This window comes from Falco cherrug, chromosome 13 (genome assembly GCF_023634085.1).
Source record: "Falco cherrug isolate bFalChe1 chromosome 13, bFalChe1.pri, whole genome shotgun sequence".
NCBI lineage: Eukaryota > Metazoa > Chordata > Aves > Falconiformes > Falconidae > Falco > Falco cherrug.
In genome coordinates, this window is record NC_073709.1 from 15804548 (window position 1) to 15829172 (window position 24625).

Sequence of the window (24625 nt, forward strand, 5' to 3'; positions counted from 1 at the left end):
ACAGACATCCAGTTTCTGTCTTCAGCCTTTCAAAACTGGGAGAAGGTTAGAAGTAGCCTGGCAGTTTCTGGCTTTGAGCCCTGAATTATTAATTTACACAAAATATTACATTAAAAATACCATTAAAACAACCCAAAGCAGCACATTGTCATTTTAAAGGGGAAGCTCATGCTTCAGTAGGCTGCCAAACCCAATATATGTTATTTAAACATAATTTAATTTTCTGTCTCATTGTTTTGTTTGCCACTTACTGATCATGAAAGGTGTCTGTTGAGGTCTGTGTTTGCTACCTTCACGGTTCGTTCTACCCCTTGTGCCAGAAATTCAGCAAGATGATTTGGAGACCTCACAAGCCACTTGCGACACAGCACACTAATGACTTTCACAAAGGACTGTAACTCCACGGAAAAACTGGGTAGACAGAAAGGCAGGCAGCAAACAGCAAAGGAAACAGCTCTTACCCACATGTCTTCAAATATGGGACATATTTGGGAGGTGAATAGAGAATATTACTAGCAAAGTAAATTTTCTCATTGCAGGTATTCTGTCTCCTCAAATGTGGGCCCCTGTGAAATTCTCCCATGTTCTAACTCTATCCACGTTCATTTGCTACTGCAGCGTATCCAGAAAAGCCAGTGAGTTATTTTTCTGGAGTCTACCGCAGTATAGTAAACACACAACTAATGCCAAAAAGGGTAAACCTGGGATTTTGAAACCTTACTAACCACTTAGACTCTACTCACATCTCCAAAGTTTGTAAGAGAAACAGATGTAGCATGGAGTAAGCTTTTTGGAAAAAAAAAATCAGTATTTTAGCCTGACACAAATACATGCATAATGCCTCCTAGCTGACTGTTGCTCTGAGGTACTCGTCAAACCGGCGATCACAGTCCCATACAAGGACAAACCTGCTTCTCATTTTCTGTAAACAAACACACATAAGCCTATGTGAGGACAATTTTTATACCAATGCAGGTGTAGTTCTTTTTGGGCTGGGATGTCAAGTATCCATCAAAAAAATTAGGATTTGGCTGACACAAAAAATAGTTGCAAAATTTGACCACATTAGCAAAAGATTTGTTTTGTTTCCTCCAGGCGAAAGAGGGCTGCGGCATTCGTAAACATACAGAGAACAAAATGATGAGGGTACTGTTGCTTCCAGCCCATTAATGCTGTAGTCTGGTAAGGCAAATTGCTGAACGCAGGAATCTTTAACTGCCTGCCTAAACCTGATGATGAGTCAAACCCAGGCACAGTGCATGCGTTCGATTCTTGCCTTTCCTTGGGGAGCGCCTGAATCACTTGACTAAAAGGCATTCAGAGGCAGATTTCTCTGCTGGAGCTTTGCTGTTTGCATAAAATACCAATGTAATCATGGTAAGAGGAAGGACAGAGACAGAAAAAAAATAAGAAAAAAAATATCTATTGCATCCAGCAGGAGTATCTTTACCATTCACTATGACAGTAAACCAGACAAACTGTACCATCTCTGCCTCACTACAACATCTGTTAATTTTGGTTAAAATCCAACTTTTCAACTCCTCTGGTTGTTGTTCTTGTTAAAATTACATAAAGTGAAAATAACTTGTTTGTTTTCATGGCAGAAAATTCCACGTTTCCAATATGTTTTGAGATGATTTGGGTTTTTTTTAAACTTACAGAAACTAAATCAAAACCTGTTCCTATCAGTGAGTGGTTCAATATTTTCTTCTTCATCAAGATGTCCCTGTCACTATATCACAACCTCACCCAACAATTCTAAGTGAGGGCCTTCATTCACTGCATGAGTCACTGAATATCTCTTCCGTTCTACATCCAACTATTTTGAGCGCTATCAGTATGGCTTTTTAGGTCATAGAACCATGTTTTAGTATTTTTCAGCAAAATAAAACCGGCCCAGTTCTGACTGTATGCAGCTATGATCCTCTGTACTTTACAGACCTGTCCTAACAGTTGCAACATTTGGCAGTTACATTTTATATATATATATATTTACATTTATATATATAGTACATATTTTTCTAAATGACACATACACCTATTTATACAGTATTTAGACTTATCAACCTGCCATCACAATCAAAGTAGTTTTTGAGTTGAAGTCATTTCAGCATTGCTGCAAATCCTACTTGAAAAGAAAATCAAATATATTTAAAGGGTTTTCTGTGGTGGTGTGACTAAAATAAAAAGTCAAATTTGCTGATTTTAAAGAGAAAGAAACTCAAACTGAACATGAAAAAGTGCTGTCAAATGCAAAGAAATCACCTGAAAATTGAGGGGGAAAAGGTGTGTGGATCCACAAACCTTTCCACTTATCTCAGTTACAGATGACACAGTATTTAAATGTAACTACAGAGGATAGAAAACTTTTGAAGAGACTAAGATTTTTTCAAATTGGTGCTTTTCCTTTACAATTTTCTACTTGTTAAATTGAATTGTACTGAAATCAAATGAGCTTTTGCAATTGTAAGCTTCAGAACCAGGTCTTTGTATTTGTTTTGACTTACAGACAGTGCTAGAACACTGAGTTTGGAGACCTCAGGATTAAAGGCTAGCATTTTGCCAGCTGGATGCATGTCTCTCAGAGCAGGAAGTTAGGCAAAATGCAATTCTCTAATCTGTGTAAAAATAGTTCCTGCAGCCACAGCTTTGAGAACTTCCAGAGCACCCAGGTTTTGAATCAAGATCTTGAAGTATACCATGAGAAAGCAGCTATCTTTATTTCAGGATGCACGTACAGTTGTCCAAGGTTAAGGCTTTTAAAAAAAAAAAAAGTGTAGTTTGAACGTGGTGAGTGGATACCTGAACTGGGCAGTCAACCAGCAATTCCATCTGCCCTGCGCATACTTAAGCAAGGGCTCCTTCTGACTCTCATATGCTATTAGTATCAAAATGTACCAGCAAAAAGTGTAAAGAAATGCTGATTCTATGTCTGTCTGTCTTTCTCCCCCTGGCCCTCTCTCTCCCCCCTCTCTGTTTCAGCTTTTTAGTGCTCCCAGTGCTGGAGGCAGACAAATAGATGCATTTTATCTATTACATTGAGATGCCTTTAAGAATGATAAAGTCTCCTCTACTCTTTCGCCAGACCTGCAGGCAGAACCCAAGTTTTCTGCTCATCAATACCCTGCCCTTTACAGACAGTGGAAGGACATGTCAAGATCTCCTTCAGCAACATGTCTAGACTGCATTGTAACATGTTTGAATTGCACTATTTGTTAAAGGATGGAATATAAACTTCAGAAAAATCTCTGTCAGCAGTGCTGCTAGAAAGGACTGAATAAATCTCTTGCTTGATGTGACAAATTAAGATGGATCTCTGAATTTGTAAAATCAATTTTGTTTTGGTTATCACAAATACAGGATGGGTGGGGGCTGTCCCCATATGAGCTGATGACTTCAATTTTGTCCCAGAAAAGAAAGGAAAGCATTATCAGGGGAAACTGACTTGAGGAAAAGGAGGGAAATAATATTTTTCTGAGTCTGAGTTTCCCTGGGGATCCGCCAGGAGATCATATCTTATCAACATTCACTGAATGCTGAGCATACCTGGCTTCTGGATATGTAACATAAATTTGCAGACTGTCCTTTCAGTCCCATAACAAGTATCCAGGTCATTCTTAACTTGGAATTAGAACTATCAAATGGTTTAAGAAGGCTATCAACACTGGATCGTTCCTCCATACTAAAAGAATGGGTTTTATCAGCAGATCCAATAATTGCAGAAAAGGCAACAGCACTATACATGTGGACAGTATTCATGCTGGATTTCTCTTCATTTAAGTATACAAATGAAAATGAGACAATTTTTCTCTTTTTTATCTCTTTTTAAGAAGTCTTTTTTTTCTATGACATGGTCTTGTTCAGAAGCAGAATGCTCAGTGCATATAAGTCAGGTACTCTGCTTTTGAACAGAGGCAAGGTCAAGCTCAGGTAACTTTGATACTATGGTTTGGTCCCTTATCCTCACTCTCCCTACCTCCTTCAAATATCATACAACACAATTATATGCTCTGATAAGAGAGAGAGGCATTTGATTAAGAAAATCCTTCACCAAGCATGCTCTCTTTTCTCTCCTACCATGTTTTTCAAGGTGGGGTGATTTGACACCAAGGTCACTAACTATGTGAACTCTGGAGAAACATTTCAGTGATCACAAAACCAAGGGTATGGCAGGCAGACTGTTTCTGAGAATGTACAATCAATCAGATTGTTTGAAGATCCAGTACTGATGTGGATCTTCGGAACTTGATTCTTGTTTCAAAGTCTAGATATTTATCCACACTAGAAGCCGTTACCTCCTAAAGCTGTATTTACAAGGGTCTAGAGTTAGTAACCTACAGATTATGTAATGAATCGTTCTTTCACAGTCAGAAAGGCACCTATGTAAGTACTGAACAAAAGAATAAAAAAACCCCAAGTTTCCAGTTCTGACTTTATGCAAATAAATGGAAAAAAATAAACTTACTTGCAGGAAATTTTTGTGCGATCGGCCACCATAGTCCACTGTTGCTGATTCGTTGAAACCTCAATGTAGTAGCTGTAGCTCCGATCATCACAGTCCCAAAGTAGCAACCTGTGTATGAAGAAGTTGTTTTGTGATAAGTGAAATAAATATTAAACCAAGCTGCTTAATTTTTCCAGTCCTTTATTTCCTTCCCTTACTCCTTTATAAATACAGCTGGAATGTGCCTCTAACATTGAACAAGGTCTTTACTGTTTCTGTCATCTCAGACATGAGTGTCTCTATTCTTATTATCCTAAGGCCAGTAATAAACTCACAGAAATACAATAACCATCTTACTAACATTAATCTATTATATTAATCCAATTATTTTTAATTTATTTGAAAGTCAATAAATAACAAATTTATTTGGCATGTTGCATTGCCTGCTTTAAACCTGAATCAAAGATCTGTTTGGAAAGTTCAGTTTAAGAGGAGACAGAAAAAAGATTCCAGTGACTAAAAAGATTATGCTGTGTTCTTAACTGTATTCTCTTTTTTTTTTTCCTATATATATCAAAAATATACCCCCCCAAAAAAAACCCGTAAGAAAATGGGAATTCCCAGTCCTGGTTCATCATAATGAGGCGAAAAGGCAATGAACTGTTGATCAAATTGCAAAAAAGGAGAAAAAAAAAAAAAAGGAAGAAAATAGAGGTCTCAAGGACTCATTCCATACTCATCCTAACAAATGTGCATCTCTTCAGGAAGGGCACTAAAGGACATATTGAACAGCCTTCAATTTCCATACTTGTTTCACAGAGGAGAAGATCTAAAGCATCAGGGATGTGATTTAAGTGCACCATTCTCAAAAAACACATCTGGAAAATGCTATATCTTCTCTACTACATCTCTTTATATGGGGATTATCTCCCTGTTGTAAGAGATATTTGAAACCTCAACATCATTCCTCAATTTAATTTTATTTCTAAGGATACAAATTAAAGCAAAACCAAGAACCTTGCCTCTCCTCTCCTCTCCCCCTCAGTGGATGAGATCGAGATATGTGTATGTAAGAAAGATATCTAGCACAGAATGCCTTTAGCAAAACCATGAAAAATTATATCCTGCATGTTTGCAAACCAATACGGAACATCCTTTTTTCCAATGAAAGATCCACAAATGCAAAGAGGGTATTTACACAACTTAACGGGCCAATGGACTGGCCATAACAGAGGCAGACACATCTGCAATTTCTTCTTAAAAAGCAGTTAAATGTTGTTCATATGTTGAGGAATAGATGTGTTTTGGCCTATATTTTACTTAAAACATTTGGCTGGTGTCTTTCCACTGATTAGCTGGTACAGAGTTTAGAAAACCTAACTGCTGTTCTTACTATTCTCATGTAAACTCAATGGCAAATGTGATACCAAAACCCAAATTTCAAAACTCTTTTCTATTTGAGTTAGAAGTGACTGGAGGCAAAACCAGCATGCTGCATTTGCCATTCTCTGAAACAATGCTCTCTCATCCACCTACCCAAAGTTTTTGAATTGCAGTATGCTAAGTGAGCAAACCACATTATGTCTGTCACGGAAAACTATTTTTTTCTGATTTTGTTTTTCTTAAATTTCTTACTCTCTGAACCCTTACTCAATACATCAATGGAAAATAAAGACTCTACTGCAATATATTGGCTGTTAACAACTGCTGCTGTCTCTTGATCCTCAGATTCATGTCAAAGTTAGCTAACACTTACTAGAATTACTGCTTAAATCTGACCATGTGTTACAGAAGCAAATGAACCTGCTGTAGTCAACCCAAGTACAGCTAGCTATCCAAAATAGCTGTAACTGGAATGATGTGATGACCTAAATGAGAATAGCTACAGCCACATGCACAGAGAAGTGCGAAAGCCAAGTAATAGAGCTAACCAGGGTTCCTTCTCTGGCTATGAGGAAGAACTTCCACAGATCAGCATGTTTCAAAGTGCAATAGATAAGGAAACATTGATTGTCAATGAAAATAGCAGAGATACACATAGAAAGAAAAGGAAGTTGTGCCACACTACAGACTTTCCCAGACATGGAGTTTCAAGCTGTCTCTCTTCAATTGCCTTTCAGAAGAGCATCCAAATTTTGTATTATAAATCCCTTTCTTCCAGTTGAGAGTCTTTCTTGCTTTCAACTGCTACCTCTTCTGGGAGGAATATAACTGCAAAAATTATTGCTCACTCTTAACATTTAAAAAACCAACACTGCTAGAGGGAGGCAATAACCTAGCCAGTTGCTGAATGCACAATCCTTCCTCTTTAGAGAGAGGTGCTGCCACAAGCAAATGTTGGACCGTCTTTAGAATCTGGTTATTAAGAACACGTGTGTCTGCATCTTTGCCCCAAAAGCCAGTGCCATCACCTTCTTTTCAAAATAATCCAGTTTAGCTTTTTTTGTTTTAGGTTTCGGAATCCCAGCATTCACAGTGGAATAAGGTCTACTGGACAAACATTTAAAATAAACTCCCTAGATGCTCTCAACCGAATCCAGCTCATTAATATTAAAAAACCAAAAAGCTAACAAAAATAGCTTTAAGAAGCTAAAATAAAACACTTTTAACAGAAGCCTTTTAGCATATATTAATACTGTCTTCTTGCAAATTATAAAAATTCATAGGGATGACGGAGTAAAAAATAAAAATAATTCCTGGTGGCATCATGAAAGACTTAACACCCCCCCATCCCAAAACAAAGCCACCCCAACTTCCACCACTCTTCCCCTGCTTCATCAGATCCTCCCCATTCTGCTTTTCTATAGCTCGAAGGTCTCCAAATATGGAAGAGACTGAATGAAGCACATATTTTGTTTGAAAAAAACCCACCACCACCACAAAATCCTATGGATTAAAATTTTGGATTTGATAACTACTAATAATCAAGAGATTCAGAGTTGATTTAACAGCAATATTTAAACCAAGCCTTCTAAATGACAAAAAGAGGGAAAAGCAAAAATATACATAAATCTATTTTCTTTTAAAAAAGGCTATTAAAATGTAGCTAATTATGCTTTTCAGTAGGATGTTTTTCATCGGGGGGCTCAGTGTTGTTTCCTTGATTCATGCTTTCAAAGCTATAATCAACAGTTTGAATATCAGAAGCACACTGGTGACTAATTTCAACTAATACTAATTACTAATACTGTAATTAAAACACAATTGGCTGGGCTTTAGAGCAAAAGGCTAACAGGACATATGTGTTCCTTTTAAGAATGCATATAGTTGCTCTCCCCCAAAACAACCTAGCCCAAGTTAAATAGGTTTAGAAAAGCATATGGCTTAGAATTATTACAAACCAAAGAATGAGTAAATTCAAGTTGGCAAAATCTTTCCCAAAGTGACTTAGCATGAATGCTAAATGTAGATTTTTGTTTCTTAGGGACTTGTGAAACTAAAACCCAATTTCTTTCTTCACCTCCCCGCAGTAGGTTTTTTAGAAAAGACTAGGGAGGGAGACTGATGTCAGGACCTATTTGGAATTTACTCCACATGAAATACCTTTCTGGATAATAAGCAGTGAAAACCTTTTTGGTGATTACATGAATATTCACCAGTGTACACAGAGCATAAGGGCCACATTTTATGCCAGGTACAGTAATCTTTGAAACACATTCCAGGCAAACTACCAGGCTAAACTTTCATATAGAAACTATGTCTTGCTATGATGGATATTGAATGACAGGAAGAAGAACATTCCACTTTAAAAGTCAGAACTATACTCATTGGGAATGCATCTGTTCACAGCAAAATTGCCGTGTTCCTAGGACTTTCCGTATTAGAATAAAAAGCTAAATTAGCTCTTGTTAGTAAATCTTGCTTTTAGGATTGAGAGGGAAAAGTGAGATGCAGCTTCATCCAGCTCACGCCCTGCAACACTCTGAGATTTAAGCATATTTCTCATGTGGCACTTCTGTATCTGAAATCTAAGCCTGTTAATCATATAACATGGTACTGTTATCTACATCACATGCTGATAATGCCCCATTTTATAAAACAAAAGCTTTTCAAATATAAATAAGATTTCATATTACAGGTGTGTGAAACTGATTATATAGGCTACCTGTTACGTCAAAAGATGCTGCAGTACTTTTTTTAAACGTATTTCTCTAAATGTCATGCATTGCCCTATGATTGATTGTTCTGCATTTACACAAGCATTTTGTGCCATCTCTGATTGCTTTTTATTCTTAGATTTCTGTGAGAAAGATTGTCATGGTTTAGTTCAGCCTGTCATATAACTACATATACTCGAGCTGTTAGCAGAATACCAAACAACAGTCATGCACCTGGTGGGATGATACCTGCTTCTTGAATACTGGAAGTTAGTAGTTACCACATACAGCATAAGTATTTGCTAGTACTGTGTTTGTAAACTACTTGCATACTTATAAAACCCCAAAGAACAGAAATTAAAACTTGAGCTAGCAACACTTGTTGAAAGATAAGGAAAAAGAAAGAAAATCAAAACTGTATGGAAAAGATACTTTTTTTTTTTTATATACAATTGTCTACATTTTTGCCTCCAGTTGTCTATAATCCCCTTTCATTTTCTACAGATATTTATGTTTCAGTAGTTATCTTGCAGGAAATCAATCTTTCTTCAGGATCCTACAGATAAAATTCCTCTGTGTCTGCTATGTGCTTATATGATCATTTATTCTGAGTTACAATTTCACTCTCAAGTCAGGCAAGCACAGAAAATGAGCAGCAAAGAAAGAAAAACTTCATAAGCAGAAGTGCTGTGGAAAATTAGGAAGCATAAGAGATGTATATGATGATGGCATAAACAAACAGGAAACAGATTAAAGCTAATTGATATCATTTGTTAATTTAAAAATTACACTGAATATGAAAAGCAAGACAGCTGGCTATCACATATTCATATTAGTAATAAAGTCTTCAAATAGATTAAACTGGGATAAGTTGTTAAAATACTTTTACAAAGATGCAATTAATATACTCAGAGTAAAGCTGCTATTCAGGACTGATTGCCAGCCTCTGGGAAGACTAGGGACATGGGCAAAAAAGAATCTCATGAAACTCAACAAGATCAAAAGCAAAATCCTGTACCTCACCCAGCCTAATCCATTGCAGTAAACAACGCTACGGTCTGTCTGTCTGTGCTAAAATTTTAGGGCACCTCCTATTCGATATGACTCCCAAGTCCTTAGTTGCCTGCGTGCCCTCCCAGCAGTGAAGGCTAACAGCATACCGAGCTGTAGGAACAGGTACTGAGCCAACAGAAGAAAAGGAAGAGATTATGCTCATTTATTTGACCCTTGTTAGATAAAACATGGCACATTGCATCCCATTTTGGACCCAAATACAATACTGCTAGACCTGGGCCAGTCTAGTAGAGGACCATCAGGATCGCTGGGAGGCTGGAGCACATGCACTGTGCCAGAAGCTGAGGAAACTGGCTTGGTTAGCTCAAGAAGGTTCCTTGCTGGCCCTAAACCTAACAGCACTCTTTGGTATCTGAGAGCAGGTTATCAAAAAGACTGAGCCAGGCTCTTTACTGAGGTGCACAACAGGAAGAACAAAAGACAACGGTCAAAAATCGAAACAGGATGTTCCAGATGGACTAGAGGCATAGGAAAAAAAGAAATTGCATGGAGGCGGGGAGTACATTGGAACAGGCTACCCAGAGAAGTTGTGGTATTTTCTTCCTTGGAGATATTCAAGATTTGAGTGCATAAAACCTTGAATAGGATGATCTTTCTTCATAGCTGACCTTCCTTTGAGGAACAAGCCAGGCTAGATGCCCTCCTCAAGTCCTTTCCAACGTGAAGGGTTGTAAGCTTCTATGACAATGGGATGACTTTTGCAGAAAGCATGCATACAAGATAGACTCCTGAAACATTACAACCTCTATGCATTTCTAATGCATATTTGAGTACCAAGAGATGTTCTGCCTTTTTCATACTCAGAATTTAGTTGCCATGGCAACATGTTCTGACTTGGAGGCTCTCTCCAGTGGTATTCCAATTTCTATAGACTAAAAGGAGCTCGTACCCTTTTTTCAAAGGCTCATATATTTACGGTCTCTGACAGAAATATATTCAATGGCACATTCATGTCCCTGAACTTAAAACACATGTACTTTAATTCCTAATTATTCATTTAGAATCCAAACCCAGAGGTCTAATGACTCAGTTTCTGGGGGTACAGCAATTCATGTCATTCTGCAGTCATGCTGTACAGCCAGCCTCAAGAAAATGCTCCTGGAAATTTTTTTCTATTAGGTGGGAAGGTGAGATCAAGGCCATTTTCAAGCAAGCAAACAGCAGGAAAACAGGCACCAAACACTGTTATATTAGCTGTGGAAGACATTCCATTCAAAGAAATCTGTTGCTTTCATTAAGACAAAATATTAAGATTTTTTTTCTTTATACATAATTTGATTTTCATATCAGTCACGGATCTCCTGGTGTTAAATAAAGAGACCATTGTCACCATCTTTAGCATTGCACAGTACAAGAACATGTTCTAGATCCTTGCCAACGCTGTAGTTACCACATAGTGAAACCTTGCTTCCCCCACTCAAGGAGGCATCTTTCCCTTGGCTGCCTATGATCTGCAACAGATGCGGCTGTAACTCAGAACACTTGTTCTTCTAGGTAAAACACAAAGGAAGAGATGACATAGTGCTAGCATTTCTGTCTCTAGGCAATGCAAGTAGTCCCCTCTGTCAGAAGATACCCTAGATGACGATGTTTATTATTGTTGTTTTTTAAGACAAGCTATTCATCTTGTTTCTACTATACATGCAGGAAAGCAGACAAAGAAAGAAGATTCTACCCTTATATGTGTACAATGCAATACAACATAAATCATTAAATGCCTATTAGTTTTAAATTATGTAATGCTTAGTTGTTGGTTTGGGTTTTTTTGTGGATTTTTTTTTATTTGCTCTACACACTTGCCAATTATGCAGTTATCATTTGTTGGTAACCTAAAGTCTAGTTCACCTAACATACTAATAATGGAACATTAAAAATCTTCTGCTCAAGAATAAACCCTAGTAAGGTCAAATTTTTTGCACTGATTTGAAGAGATGGTATTATTCACTGATTGAAAGACAGCAGAAAACAGTAAGTTAGGAAGACAGGGACTATGAACTGAGAAACTACACATTTTAGTTAATGCATTCCCCTCTTTCTCCTTTATGTGGCCAAAGCTTCCTGCTGTTACTTACATTTAAGTTTAAAGTGGCAAGAAAATTATGTAATTACATTTTCAATTACCTCCTTTAAGAAATCTGAGTACTGTGTCTTCCTGGTTTTTTTGCTTGAGATGCAACACTTAATTGAACATTAAAAACACCAAACGAGAAAGCATAAAACATTCATTGTCAAATGCTGCCAACTACATGCATTCTAATTCTTTCACGCAGTGCGAACAATGCCAGACTTGCATTATGCATAGCATCTATAGCTAGTATACAAACAAAACAGTACTTTTGTTAGGTTAGAGATTTGCCTGGATGTCTGATTTTAAACTTTATCTTCAGAGTTTTATAACCGTCATAACAATGCCTCAAAGCAAACCAGAAATTGGCAGTTATAAAGGAACTTTCAAGTCTCACTTGTTCATCAGTTAGTTCGAAGAGGCAACTGACAGCTGGACAGCACCAAGCTAGCTCCTAGCAATACGTACCTATGTACGTGGTCTCTGTTGTGAGCCAGTACCTCACCTGGGGTTTCCAACTTTGCTCACTGTTATTCTAACTTCAGAAACCTTTCTCTTTCTTTCACGGTCACAAAGAATACAAATCAAGTCCCTGACAACATAGTCTTAATTTACAAAGAACAGGAAGCCATTAAGATAAGGATTTGTATGTCTGATGTTATAAAACAAAAAATAATTTACAGTCGGAGATCTGAAGCTGGCAAGAATATTTTTGCCTTCACCTGTGAACAATCCCTCTCTCCAATCTACTTTCAAAGTTTCTACATTAGGCAAAAGTTCGTTCTTCGCATGCTTACAAACATCCACTGTAGAAACAGCCCAATGAACTTCAGTCCAGATCTAAAGATATTCACTAACCCACCGCTGTAAAGCAATGTTCAGGTTACGGTGCCCTTATTATATACTCCATGTTCAAGTAAGAACCGGTACTAATTGTATAGTGCAAAGGAAACCTGGCTGGCTCGAGATGATGGCTTTCTTCAATAACTGTTTATGTTTTCACAATGAGGCGGATATGAGGAACTGCACCTACTTTGACCACAAATGAGGCTGCAATTAAGTTTCTATTTTAATATAAGTATATAACTTTAATCTTACAATTTGACTATTACTATTATTAAATCTCTGAAATGTAATGTTTTCTGGAATTGCTCTGCTGTATCTCAACACATAAGTCACACATTTAATTTTTAACATGCCCATTATACTGAAGTAAGAAGCCAAATGACAACTACTAAACTAGTCCCCTAATTACCATCATTTCCAAACATCATATATTCTAAGGAAAACAACAGTGTTCAGCAAAAGTTTCACTGCTGTCCTTAATTTAGAGAAAAATAAACCCTCTTACCGTATTGATCCAATCATGTAGGGCTGTGCTAGCTGTACTACAATAGCTCCGCTCCCAAGCTGATGGCATGTGTACCCAGAATCCCAATCATAGTTTTTTGTGTCTCCATTCAATAAGGCATTCCGACTGCGACTTACACCCTCTATCACACTGGCACAGTCTGCAATTGTTGCAACATTTTCAGTGGGAACTGTGAATTAAAAATACAAAGATGAGAGACATACAGTCAGAGAACAGTTCAGATACCAATGGTCTTTATTTCTAGCAAAGAATAGGGAAAAAGGAGAAAGAGAAAAAAAAGGATGAAAGTATGATCAACACAATGAAATTTAACTCTTATTTAATACAAACTATGAAACAGAATCAAGTGGTACAGATAATTTTTATAGCATCGAACCCAGAATAGCTTGCTAAATTAACAGATGGATTTCTGTCTTGGTGATATGAAATCAGTCCTTTAATACAACTGGGAGAAAAATACCTTATCTAGCAAAACTTTTAAAATTTTAAACTAACTTCTTCCTGTTTTCATGACAAAACACTTCACCCCACCCCCGCCACCCCCAAATAAAAGAAAAAAAAAGAAAAAGAAAAAGAAAAAGAAAAAGAAGAGAGAGAGAAATAAGTGGAAGATAGTTTAAAGCATTGATCTGGACTGTGGGAAGCCAGGACTCAAAGTCTTTGAAACCAGGGCTTGAAGTCTCACAGCTCAGGAGACTATCTCCAACCCATACCTGCTGGCACTTCTGACAGGCTCTCTGTCTGTGATCAGAAATTGCACCCCAGAAATTAGAAAATTTAAATGCTTTTTAATACTTACAAAATCCTTCAATACAAGTATTGGACTACAAGAGGGAAGGAGACCAATAGGTCTGCCAGACAAATGGAACAGCAAGCACAGAACTATTTCTCATTCAGTCAAAAGACAGGATAAAGAGAAGATTAAATGCCATAAAAAAGAAATTGTAATAGCCCAATAGCAAAAGAAAAGAAAGTACTTAGAACTCATCCTACTGAAAAAAGGAAGGCTAAACCACAGGACAATGAGTTTCCTCCAGGAGACAGTAATGGAATCATACAGTACTTCCCCCCCTCCCTCTTAATTTCATCAAAGATCTTTGCTGGATAATTCTTTTTTCTATCCTATATGCAGCCATAAAAAAATGCCAGCATGCAGTAGCCCACTATGTCAAAGAAAGTCAAAGATACTACTGCAGAATATCAAATTGGCCTTCTTTCATTCACCTTACATGCAGTTATTTGAATATTAGAGGGAAAATACCAAATTAGGGAGCTCAAAGAATTTTCAAATTAGTAAAAGCATTCCTGGGAAAATCACGACAAGAGGAAGGATGTTTCAGTGGGAAAAAAAGTAAGATTACAATTCTAATTGCACAGGCCAGTGCTAAACTGCTACCCTGTGCTGCAACATGTATAATGAACTTTCTTTCACCTCTACAACCCTCTTGCAATCAGTGTACATATCCAGCACTGTGGTCCATGTGTCAGCGTCCTCCAAGTTCAGTTCTTCCTCCTCCCTGGTACATCCGAAACTGAACTCTCTAGCTTGGAAACTGCTGTTATAAACCAAATTAGATAAAGGATAATATAACTCTTTACTAGGCACTTTTAGAAGCAGGGGAGCATTACATGCTTGGCAATAAAAAAAAAAAAAAAAAAAAGGCTTAGCGTTGGGAGTTGTTATTCTTTAGCAAAGGATGTAACTTTAGTGTTGGTTTCCAGAAAGCTTCCCAAGGAGAGGAATGCTCTTCTTGTATGTACTTAGTCCTGCTTAATCTGACTTAAATCAACGCTAAGTAGTTTCCCCCTTCCTTTCAAATCAAACAATATTCATAATATAGTTAGAACCTGACATAATTTCAGCAATTTCATCAAAAATCAAGACAACAGCAGCTCCTCTGGGAGCAGGCTGCGAGAAAGAGGTTTATTTTCTTGCGCATAGAGTACTTTTCCAGCACTGTTTTACAAGCACTTCAATACTTGGTTTTGGAACCTCCTATTATTTCCCTTTGTTAACATTCAACCAAGCATGGTACTTTCTTTCTGTTTGTAATTTAGAGAGAATCCTGAGCTTTTTGAACATCACCTTCCAGCAGGATGGCAGATAAACATGAAAAAAAAAAAAGAAAAAGAAAAAGCTATTTGAGACACCTTAGGTCCAGCACTTTACTAAAATGCTCAGTTTTTAGTTAAACTCTACAACTTTTCAAATTCTCTCTCAAAAAAATAAACAAGACTGAAAAATGATCCTCTCTGAACATGTAAAAATCAAGGTTGCCAGTTGAGCCTTTTTGGGGGAGGAGGTGGTGGTGGTGTTAAAAACACTGATTGCTTTATCTAAACGATAACAAAAAATCTTTCAGCACAGGCTGCATTAAAAAAATGCTAAGATTTTGTGTGACAGCCTCTGATAAAGGACAATCAATCTGTGTGGTAACGCAGTTTGGAAGACAGAGAAAGAAATAAGTTTAAAAAGTTATCTGAATGACAACGATCAATTTAACAAAATTTTCAAATTCACAATCTCTCATATAAAACATTTTTGAAAGTGAGAAAACCAAAAAAAATAGAATAACTAAGACTTCAAATGAACACTGTTGGAATTTTCACAAGAAAACAAATGATGTAGTACAAGTGCAAATGTACTATTTTAAGCTCACTGCATGCATAATAATTACATGATTTTAATAGTTGTCTGTAAAATATATATTTAAAATACTACAGCGTCTGAAAATGGCTGAAATATAGCTATGTGAAATTTCAGAGCTAATTGTAAGAGTCTCCAGCACCCAAAAAAAAGAGATAAGTTTCCATTAAAAGCTAGGATTTTACTTGTGCTGGTGGTGTCAGGAGCGTGACCTAAAAACCACCAACCAACCACCACATCATAAAACACACAAGGGAAAAAAGTGCAAGCTCACTGCCAAGTAATAATCCAAGGCAGTGGAAAGGCAACGGTTTCTGAAAAATCTACTGTACTATCATCTCTGCTCATAAAATATTACTAAACCCACCATATTATTCTTCTGGAAACCTCTTAATTCCCTATTACTGAAAAGAGACGTTCAGAAATCCCCAAATTCTTACGGGGGAGCAGGTGGCAAACATTAGAAGTACTTCACTGGGAACAGTCTGAATACAGCAAAGACTAACAATGCGAACCGAGAGCGCTGGCACTGAAACAGAGGTTGCCCTGGCTTCCTTTTCTTCCCCTTTTCCCTGGCAGCAAGGGAACGTTGAGTATCCATTTTACATAGGTATTAAAGCATCTATATATATTGCTGCTTTTTGTAGGAAGAGGAAACTACTGAAGTCTTGGTTAAAAAAAAAAAAAAAAAAAAAGTAAAAGATGAAGTGTCAGAATCAATGTTCATGTTGAAGCTCTATGGCATGTTCCGGACCCCCCCCGAGCTATGTGAGGCGTTACCTGAACACAGCATTGAACACAGCACAGCTCTCTTCTTCCACCCTTTTACACCTTCAGGCCCTCTGAGCATTGTCCTGCTCTTTCTCACATCTAGATTTCTGCACTAATCCGTGACCTCCTACGATGATGTTACCCTGATTAGTCAAAATCCTTAAGAACCACCCAGAAACTGTCTTAGTGTGTTTTTAATAGAATTCTGTGGTCTTCCCTACAACGGTTAATTAGAAAGTGATTCTAACTAATTGCAGTGTGCGGGAGGTACCATACTCTTCCTTCTGTCTAGGGGGGGGGTCTGTCACTCCCTATTTTGAATATTCATTATCATCTTTTATATCCGCTTGATGAATTTATTAAAAATACCATCTGGTGGGGACTCTGCTCTGTGCTGTATTTTCAAGTCTTCTGGTTCTCTTCCTTTTTCCCTTTAGAATTCCTGCTTCAATTTAGGTCACTTGTTTACAAAAACATACTGCCAAAACTAACAGTCTTGTTTCTTTTTTTTTTTTTTTTTTTTTTTTTTAATCTACCAGCTACCCAGCTTTTACTGGAAACAATGTTGTTAAGAGAAAATAAAAGAGGGGATTAAAATATGGAAATTATTTTTTCACACTGTTCATACAGCAGTTTTTCTCCAATAAATCTGATTTTCATTTATGGAAAAGATGTGTGTTAGCAAAGCATACACATTCTGTAAGCAAACAAAACGGAGAAGATTATTGAGGTTACAGGACAGTAGCATCAGAACATTAAAACTTACTATCTTGTCTCTTGGTCTTATGTTACAGTACAGAGCAACAAACAGCTTGGCAGTATATTTAATTCTAGTATAGTATTTTTATAAGGGATTGTCATTTTCAAGGCATGACTTAAGGGCCATCTATACTGGCTACATTTAAAGATAAGACAGATATGTCATTCAACTGTCCTCAGAGATCCCACAGGAGAAAAACACAGCAGGAGTGTGTGGTTGCCTCAGTCTTATTTATTTATCCTTTATGCTTCCCCACCCCGCCACCCCTTAATTTTTAGCAGACTTGATTTTCTGTAGGAATTTTTTTTCCCCTGATGTATTCAAAAAAATTAATGCAGCCACTGTTAACTGCTTCCATGTCTGAAGTGTAAAGTTCTTCCTTTCACCTCCCAGTCTGGACAGGTCAGATTTTGCTTTCTGCCCATCCATTGTAACTTCACTGCAGTCAATTGGCTAATACTGGGGGTACGGGACGGGACAGGACATGATCACACAACAGAAAATCCACAAATAACTCTTTGCAACACAGAAAGGCAAGAACAGAATGGATGCCTGCACCAGCTCACAAAATCAGTCAGCAATGAACCTTAATTACTAAAATAAACATAGAGACAGCAGATACCCTAAGTAGTCGTACTTTATAGGAAGGCAGTAATTTAAAGCATTATGGACTGTTGAATATACAAGCAACAGTCAAAGATTCTCAGCTAAAGTGTCATCATTGCAACACAACTGTTCATTTTACTGAATTCTCTTAAGACACAAAACTATGTCTTTGTGAAGAAACTATAAACAAGAAATTGTACTGGAAAAAAATAATTTTTGTTTTAGTTAATGTAAAGGAGTGATTTTTCTCCCATGCTGACATCTGTTAAATGCTCAGCTTTCAATTGCTCCATTTTTAATGGTACAATTGCATTCCTTCTCCACCTGAACATCAACTGAGCTGACAAAAGTTTCCTCACTAGGAAGCGATGGTTAGATAAAAGAAGCCTGAGAGCAAAGAAAAAAAATCAGGAATGTCAGTATTATTCCAGGGTTCAATTTTATTGTATTAAATAAAAGATACTGGGCATTTGCTTTCATTATTTTCCACATGCCAGAAGATTTTTTAATTCTTACCTTTATTCATTTAGAATTAGCACTTGTTTATTTGCTACACAGTAGAAAATACTGAGTCTACAGACTTTTCAGTTAATTAGAAGTATAAAGTCCTGTCTCCTCTTCCACACATTCTTTCTTATTTTCTTGAGATGAAATTTCCTGATGATATTGAAGATTCAAATGAAATGTAGCAATCAAGAAATCAATCAAGAACTCAAGAAATACCAACTTCAAACAAATAGCAACAGTGTTTCCACCTGTTTCAGTGGAAAGCTTTCTGCAAGCCATATTTAGCTGGAAAAGAAAACCCCACTAATATTTGTCTATGTCCAACTGTCAGGGTGGATTAGAATAACCTTAGAGAAGGCTGATTTTTCAGTTGATATATGCTAAAGCCTATGATTTCTGATCCAGTAAGTTAGAACAAACCCATTCAAGTCATTAGAACTGGCGATTGGCTGGCTACTGGGCTCCTTCATTAAACATTCTGCCTGAAGAAATAGCAACTGTTTCAGAAGAGCCCTAGTAAGTACACATCCTTCGTCACAGCACTGGAAATAGGAAGTATAAAACAATCAAATAAAAAGAAACTGGAGTCATACGGACAGATCTCTGTTGAAGAATGGGTAGCAGTAACCAAACCAACCATGTAGCTGCCCTTTCCTGTAGCAAGAAGAGGGGAAAAAAAAAAAAATCCCTGCTGTATTTAGATAGACTTCAAATTTTCATAATTTCCTAAGGCTATGCTTGCAGCAGGGCTGACTTATGTTGCTGGGTAAACCTGCATGGTTTTTAAAGAAGGCTAACCTTTAAAAAAGGAGAAGAAATGAAATACGATAGCTTTGTGTGGAGTCAACATTAAACTAGACACAAAAATAGCAACTCTCACTGCTTCCTTGGGGAGAGAGAGCATGCAATCTTTTTCAAAGCTGAACCACACACTAGGAAACTGATAGGACTCGTTTCTCTTGGTTATACATTTAATTATTATTTTTTTACATAACTACCAGAAAGTAAGAGACAAGTGATTTTTTTTTCCCATTTAATACAAGTTCTCCTAAGGCACTGAACAGCACACAAGTGAAGGTTCACAATGATTCATAAGTACTGAACAGCATTCCCTAGAGGGTGACCAAGGACATTCCAGTGTTTTACATCCATCTCCTGCTCTTCAGTCATTATTCACTGTTCTCCCTTTCATGTGTAACGTACAAGTTACAAGACAGTCTGATAGACTGAGACAGACTACAGATAAACACAACTTCATATTAAAGCCTTCCACATCGCACTCCCTATGACCTTAACGAGGCTTAAAATAGGATGGTAGGCTGGTCAAACCCACATGCCTGCATAGTTCCTGACTGCTCCTCAGCACTGAGTACTGATTAAAAGACTAAGCATGGTTATAAATTTTTTCCAATTGAGACAGAAAAGAGGAAGTGGTTCCTATATTTAGGTGGAAGACCCCCCTGCCCCCCCCAAACCAAAAGAGGCACTACACAGAACCAGCCCCTTACACACTGTTGTAGCTTTATGCCACTGGGCAGATCAGAAGCTTTTATGAAACACCACGTCCCACCAAGTACTGCTTCTGCCTCCAAAGGAGTACGTCTCTTCCTTGTAACAATTTTCATTTGTTTTGGATTCTAGATTAAATATTAATGACTACAGACCATTCAAAATTTCAGAAACGGAAGTTCATTAAAAGCAAACAGTATGCTTTTGAATTTTAAAAAGATATTTACATCCCTGTTAAATGAACCAGTTATGTCACACTCATGAATCTAACACGTAGAACTGTTAACTTACACATTTAGAGATAGTACTATGCCAAAAGGAAAACTACATCTCAACCCTAACATCTGCATTAGGGAATAATTTCATTCGATGGAATTAATTTCTGTCACTTACTTCATCTCACAAGACAACAAAGTATAAACCAACACTAAAACACCACACAGTGCTAGAAAGAGCATTTCTTGCTACTTTTACTTCAAAACTGTTACTCAACCACCAATGGGTCATGTCAGTACCACATCCAGTATTGTATAAAGTAATTGCATCTTCGGTATTAACTTTTATGTCATTAATAATTTGTCATGAAAACCATATACGCAAAACCACAGCAACATAAAATTGCTGTTATTATGAAAGAGCGCTTCATTTTTACTATTTGTTTACCAGCCTTCTAATCTTCACTTTACAGTGACAGCCATTACATAGGTACTATCCATCAGTCATAATGCATCTGATATATTACCCTCTTTGTATATACAGCTTTCTGATCAAGTTGAACAGGTTTCACAAAAAAAAATATAAATATAATTACTCTCAAATCTCCAAACAAGATCCCTGAACAAATACTTCAGTAGCCTTTTTTCTTTGACATGAGGTTTCAAATGACAAACTCTTTGCATATTATCTTCAGCATCATTTTGGTAGAAGTAAGGGTCACAAAGTTTCTCTGAAAGGACCATAGGGCCTTCAAGGGCTGACCAACATCACATTTTCTTAATAAAACAGGTTATAGAAACAGCAGCTGTGTTTGTTCTAACCTAATTTAATACCATATTTAATACTATACTGGACAAAAACATAAAGCCAGGAGTATTACCTAATACTGGTTTTCAAGGATCAAAGATTAAAGCTTCTACACTCAGTCAAGCTTAAGAGCAGCCTGCTCTGATTGCTGCACTTATGTCTATTTTGTGGAGCTTTCTTAACTGCTTTCAGTTCACTCTACCCTATCAGGTCACTGCAGAAACAGAAACAAACATTACAAGTCCTCATTAGAGCAATAAAATAAATCTGTGCCAAATACACCATTGGTAGTCACACTGGTTTTTTTTACAGAAGTGGAACTGGGACAGCCTGCTTGATCAAGGGAAGACAGACAACATGCTACCTTACAGTAACCACCACAGGTATGTAAAACAAAGCATTAAATGGAGATAAGGTCACTTTGATGGATAAAAGCTGTTGGGAATATTTTTGGATAGATAATGTTGATGGCCATAAATTCTAGTGAAACAGCCACTGTGCCCCTGCACCATTTCACAACCAGACTGCCCTGAAATAGTCCCAAAATCTTGCCATTTGTCCCTTTCTCACCATAAATTCTGCAGGGCCATGTATCCAACTGTTGCTACCTCATTTACAAACTGAAGTTCATCCACATCCCTCTTTCAATTAACTACTCACTGTATCCTTACTCTTTTAATTGGCCATTAATTGACTCCCATCTCTTTAATATAAGATTATAATATATATAATTATATATTATATATAATATAAGATTATATATAAGAGGGCGATGTGATTTTGAAATGAAGGGGACAATGGCAAGGGTGTTGATTTCTAGTCCAGTCCAGGCTAGTACTCAGTGGTTACTTGAAATTGTGATGCTGTAGAGCCCTACAGGCCTCTCTTTGCTTATTGTAGATCACTTCAAATGACGTATGCATACAGCAGCTTGATTAACCCAACAGAGTGACAGCACAGTTCCACTGATCACCATGAACGAATACTTACTATTAAATGAGTACCCTATTTCCCTGTAAGATTCTGTAACTACAGAAAAAAAAACCATAATTGGATAAATTTTAATAAAGCCACATAAAGTCTCCATCCCCTAGATTATCTTTGAAACTCAAGAAATGCTGAAACAGATCAAATAGTTTGTCTCACCAAAATGCTCACTAAAGCCCAAAATGTCATGGAGTATCTCAAAGAAAAGCCAACCATGATACAAGCACACTTCCATGAACATGCACAGATTCACTTACTTGCCTGCTGTTACAACAAAACAATCTTTGAGTTTACACACACACAAAACCCAAATACATTATTTGAGTCCTAAATTAGGTATTTGCTAAACAAGACTGATAATCTTACATCAAATACATACAGATGTATGTACCACTTCTTTGCACACAGTACTCTAATTTTGTATTTTTAAAAATTCATAGCTGGCAGTGCTAAATATGAAATTTTTAAGGTTTTATCAAACTCAAAACATTTTGTTTCTCTGTTAACCAGCTTACTGAAGGTAGCTGTTTTCTTTAAACCCAGTTCGTCCTTAATGCTTATTCTATTTTCTTGTCAATAGCAATGGCAATACTGCTTGCAAACTCCCTAAAATAAAGGGAAAACGTTCTATTTGCATTATGGAACAGCTTGTACACTCTGGGGCTATATAACATAAAAATCAGTAAGGTGTGATTTGTCAGGCTACTTACTCCATGCTTCTAAAACAACAACAAAATTACACAGCACACCCCATGAATCAGGTGCAACCATGCAACGCCTTTATATAATGGATTGGGAACAGGCTGAAGGAGTTGGGTCCCATTTTTTCACAGCTAAATATTTTAGTTTTCTCAGAAAAAAATGTGAAAGAACTGTGTCTTATTAAAATCTTCCCTCTCATTCTTTTTTGAACACTGCTTTCCCTTCCATCTATCTTATGTGCATACTTTATTTAAATACATGTTTAAAATCAGCATGAACTCTGAGAATTTTGCTGAAATTCTCGATTTCATGCCAGAAGTAAGAAACTGTGGGAAATCCCACCTAAGCAGCTACTAAAAGGCACACAAAACTCTTCCCAATGGATTTCAGAATCTCACTTATGTGAGTTTATATGGAAGAAAGCACAAAAATCACCCTGTTTGGACTATTAAATCTTACTTTGACATAGTTCACCATTCAGTATTGTTGGTCTGTTGGGGATTTCTACCTTAAGTAATGCAGTACTATGTAGAGGTACTTAAATCAGTACTATACAAGCTGTCCGGAGCTCCAGAGGTAGCAGAGTGCCCCATCAACACAACATTCAGAGAATAAGGGAAGCCAATATAACGTTCTGCCATGGCTAAGCGTGTCTATGACTCTTTGGGGGAAAATCAAGGCATGAGAGTTTACTTTCAGCAGTTGAAACTAGGCTGTATAAGAGGCCCTAAATGCCCAAATCCATCTTCACTGCAATAAATAGCTCTGGTTACTCCATCCTCATTACAGAATTCAGGCTAACCTAGCGGGAGGTAACATCAACCATACTATGACATGCAAAGAAAAATTGGATTAGCACCACAGCGTGACTCAATTACCAGTGGCTTTGTCAGCAGCAGTTGATTTAATTTGAACTTTAGCATTCCTGCAGCATCACTAATTAATCCACAGAACTGGAATTTCAAAGAAGTTGCAAGGACTAGCCAACTAATTTTATGCTTACCATCATTTAACTCAAGTTTTCTGTGTAGAGTAAGAGTGCAATAATGAAAAGACAAGTGTTTGCAACAGTTCATATAAAAGGAAAACAATTTTATCTCTTACCTATCAGACCTTTCTCAAGAGTAAAAGTTTTGTTCGTGAACATACATTCAAATGCCACAATATGGAAAACTTTGTTCACTGTGTTGTGGGTCCCAACAATTCGAATATACCTACAGGGGGCGAAAATAAAAAGAACAAGTAAATAGTACACGTTAAGCATGACAAACTTCTATGCATTAAAACAACAACGATTCGGTTGGATTATATTGTGCAGACCTGCAAGAACAGAGTAACTGTTAAAAAAATAAAATAAATTAAGAAAAGGATTAAAACCAGTATAAATTTCACAGCAAACTTGTATCTACTGTGAAATCTATATATCAAAAAAATCTTTCTGGACTGATTTGCCAAGAAAAGCAAAATGAAGGACCTTCTGGTTCAGAAATAGATGGTTAGTGTAAATGTGTGCTCACAGAGTCTAATCACCATCGTCATCATCCCTTTACCAACTGCTTTTCATCAGTATGAAAGATTTCTTACAGCCAGGACAAACCCAACAAATCAGTGAGGCTTCTGCACAAACGCCAAAAATCACTTCCATTTTAATATGGCTGTTTCTAACACTGGATGTACAGGATAGCAATGTCTTTGCTGGTGTATCTTTAATATTTATTATAAATAATAATAATAATAATAAATATCTGAACAGTCAAGTGTTATGAAACAAAGCTAGCTCTGTGTTTCATTCCTGGTTGTATAATTTATACTTCTAGGCTCTAATTGAAAATCAAACAGAGCTGCTCTTGAACACTGCAACCTATTCACCTTCTGTATTACCCCAGAGCCTTCACCTTCTATAAACAGCCATTAACCTCGATTCAGCCTGATTCCTGCATTTTCCAAGTTCTTACTATAAATTTTGAAAAATCCCAAATGGAATATTGCATACCATCTCACAAAATGTCGAACAAGCAATACAGAAACCTACCTACAACAAATACCATTACCCCACAAAAT

At 37.0% G+C, this 24625-nt stretch overlaps 1 protein-coding gene across 1 annotated transcript in view; it reads right to left on the reverse strand.

Annotated features, from left to right (window-relative positions):
* BTBD9 (BTB domain containing 9) overlaps positions 1–24625 on the reverse strand; it is a 126617-nt gene that overhangs the window by 27559 nt on the left and 74433 nt on the right. Inside the window, exons 8-10 of the mRNA XM_055725371.1 lie at positions 23669–23778; positions 13032–13221; positions 4466–4573 (exon numbers count right to left, since the gene is read on the reverse strand). Coding sequence (XP_055581346.1) covers positions 4466–4573; positions 13032–13221; positions 23669–23778 — 408 coding nt within the window. The remainder of the gene's footprint in view (positions 1–4465; positions 4574–13031; positions 13222–23668; positions 23779–24625) is intronic.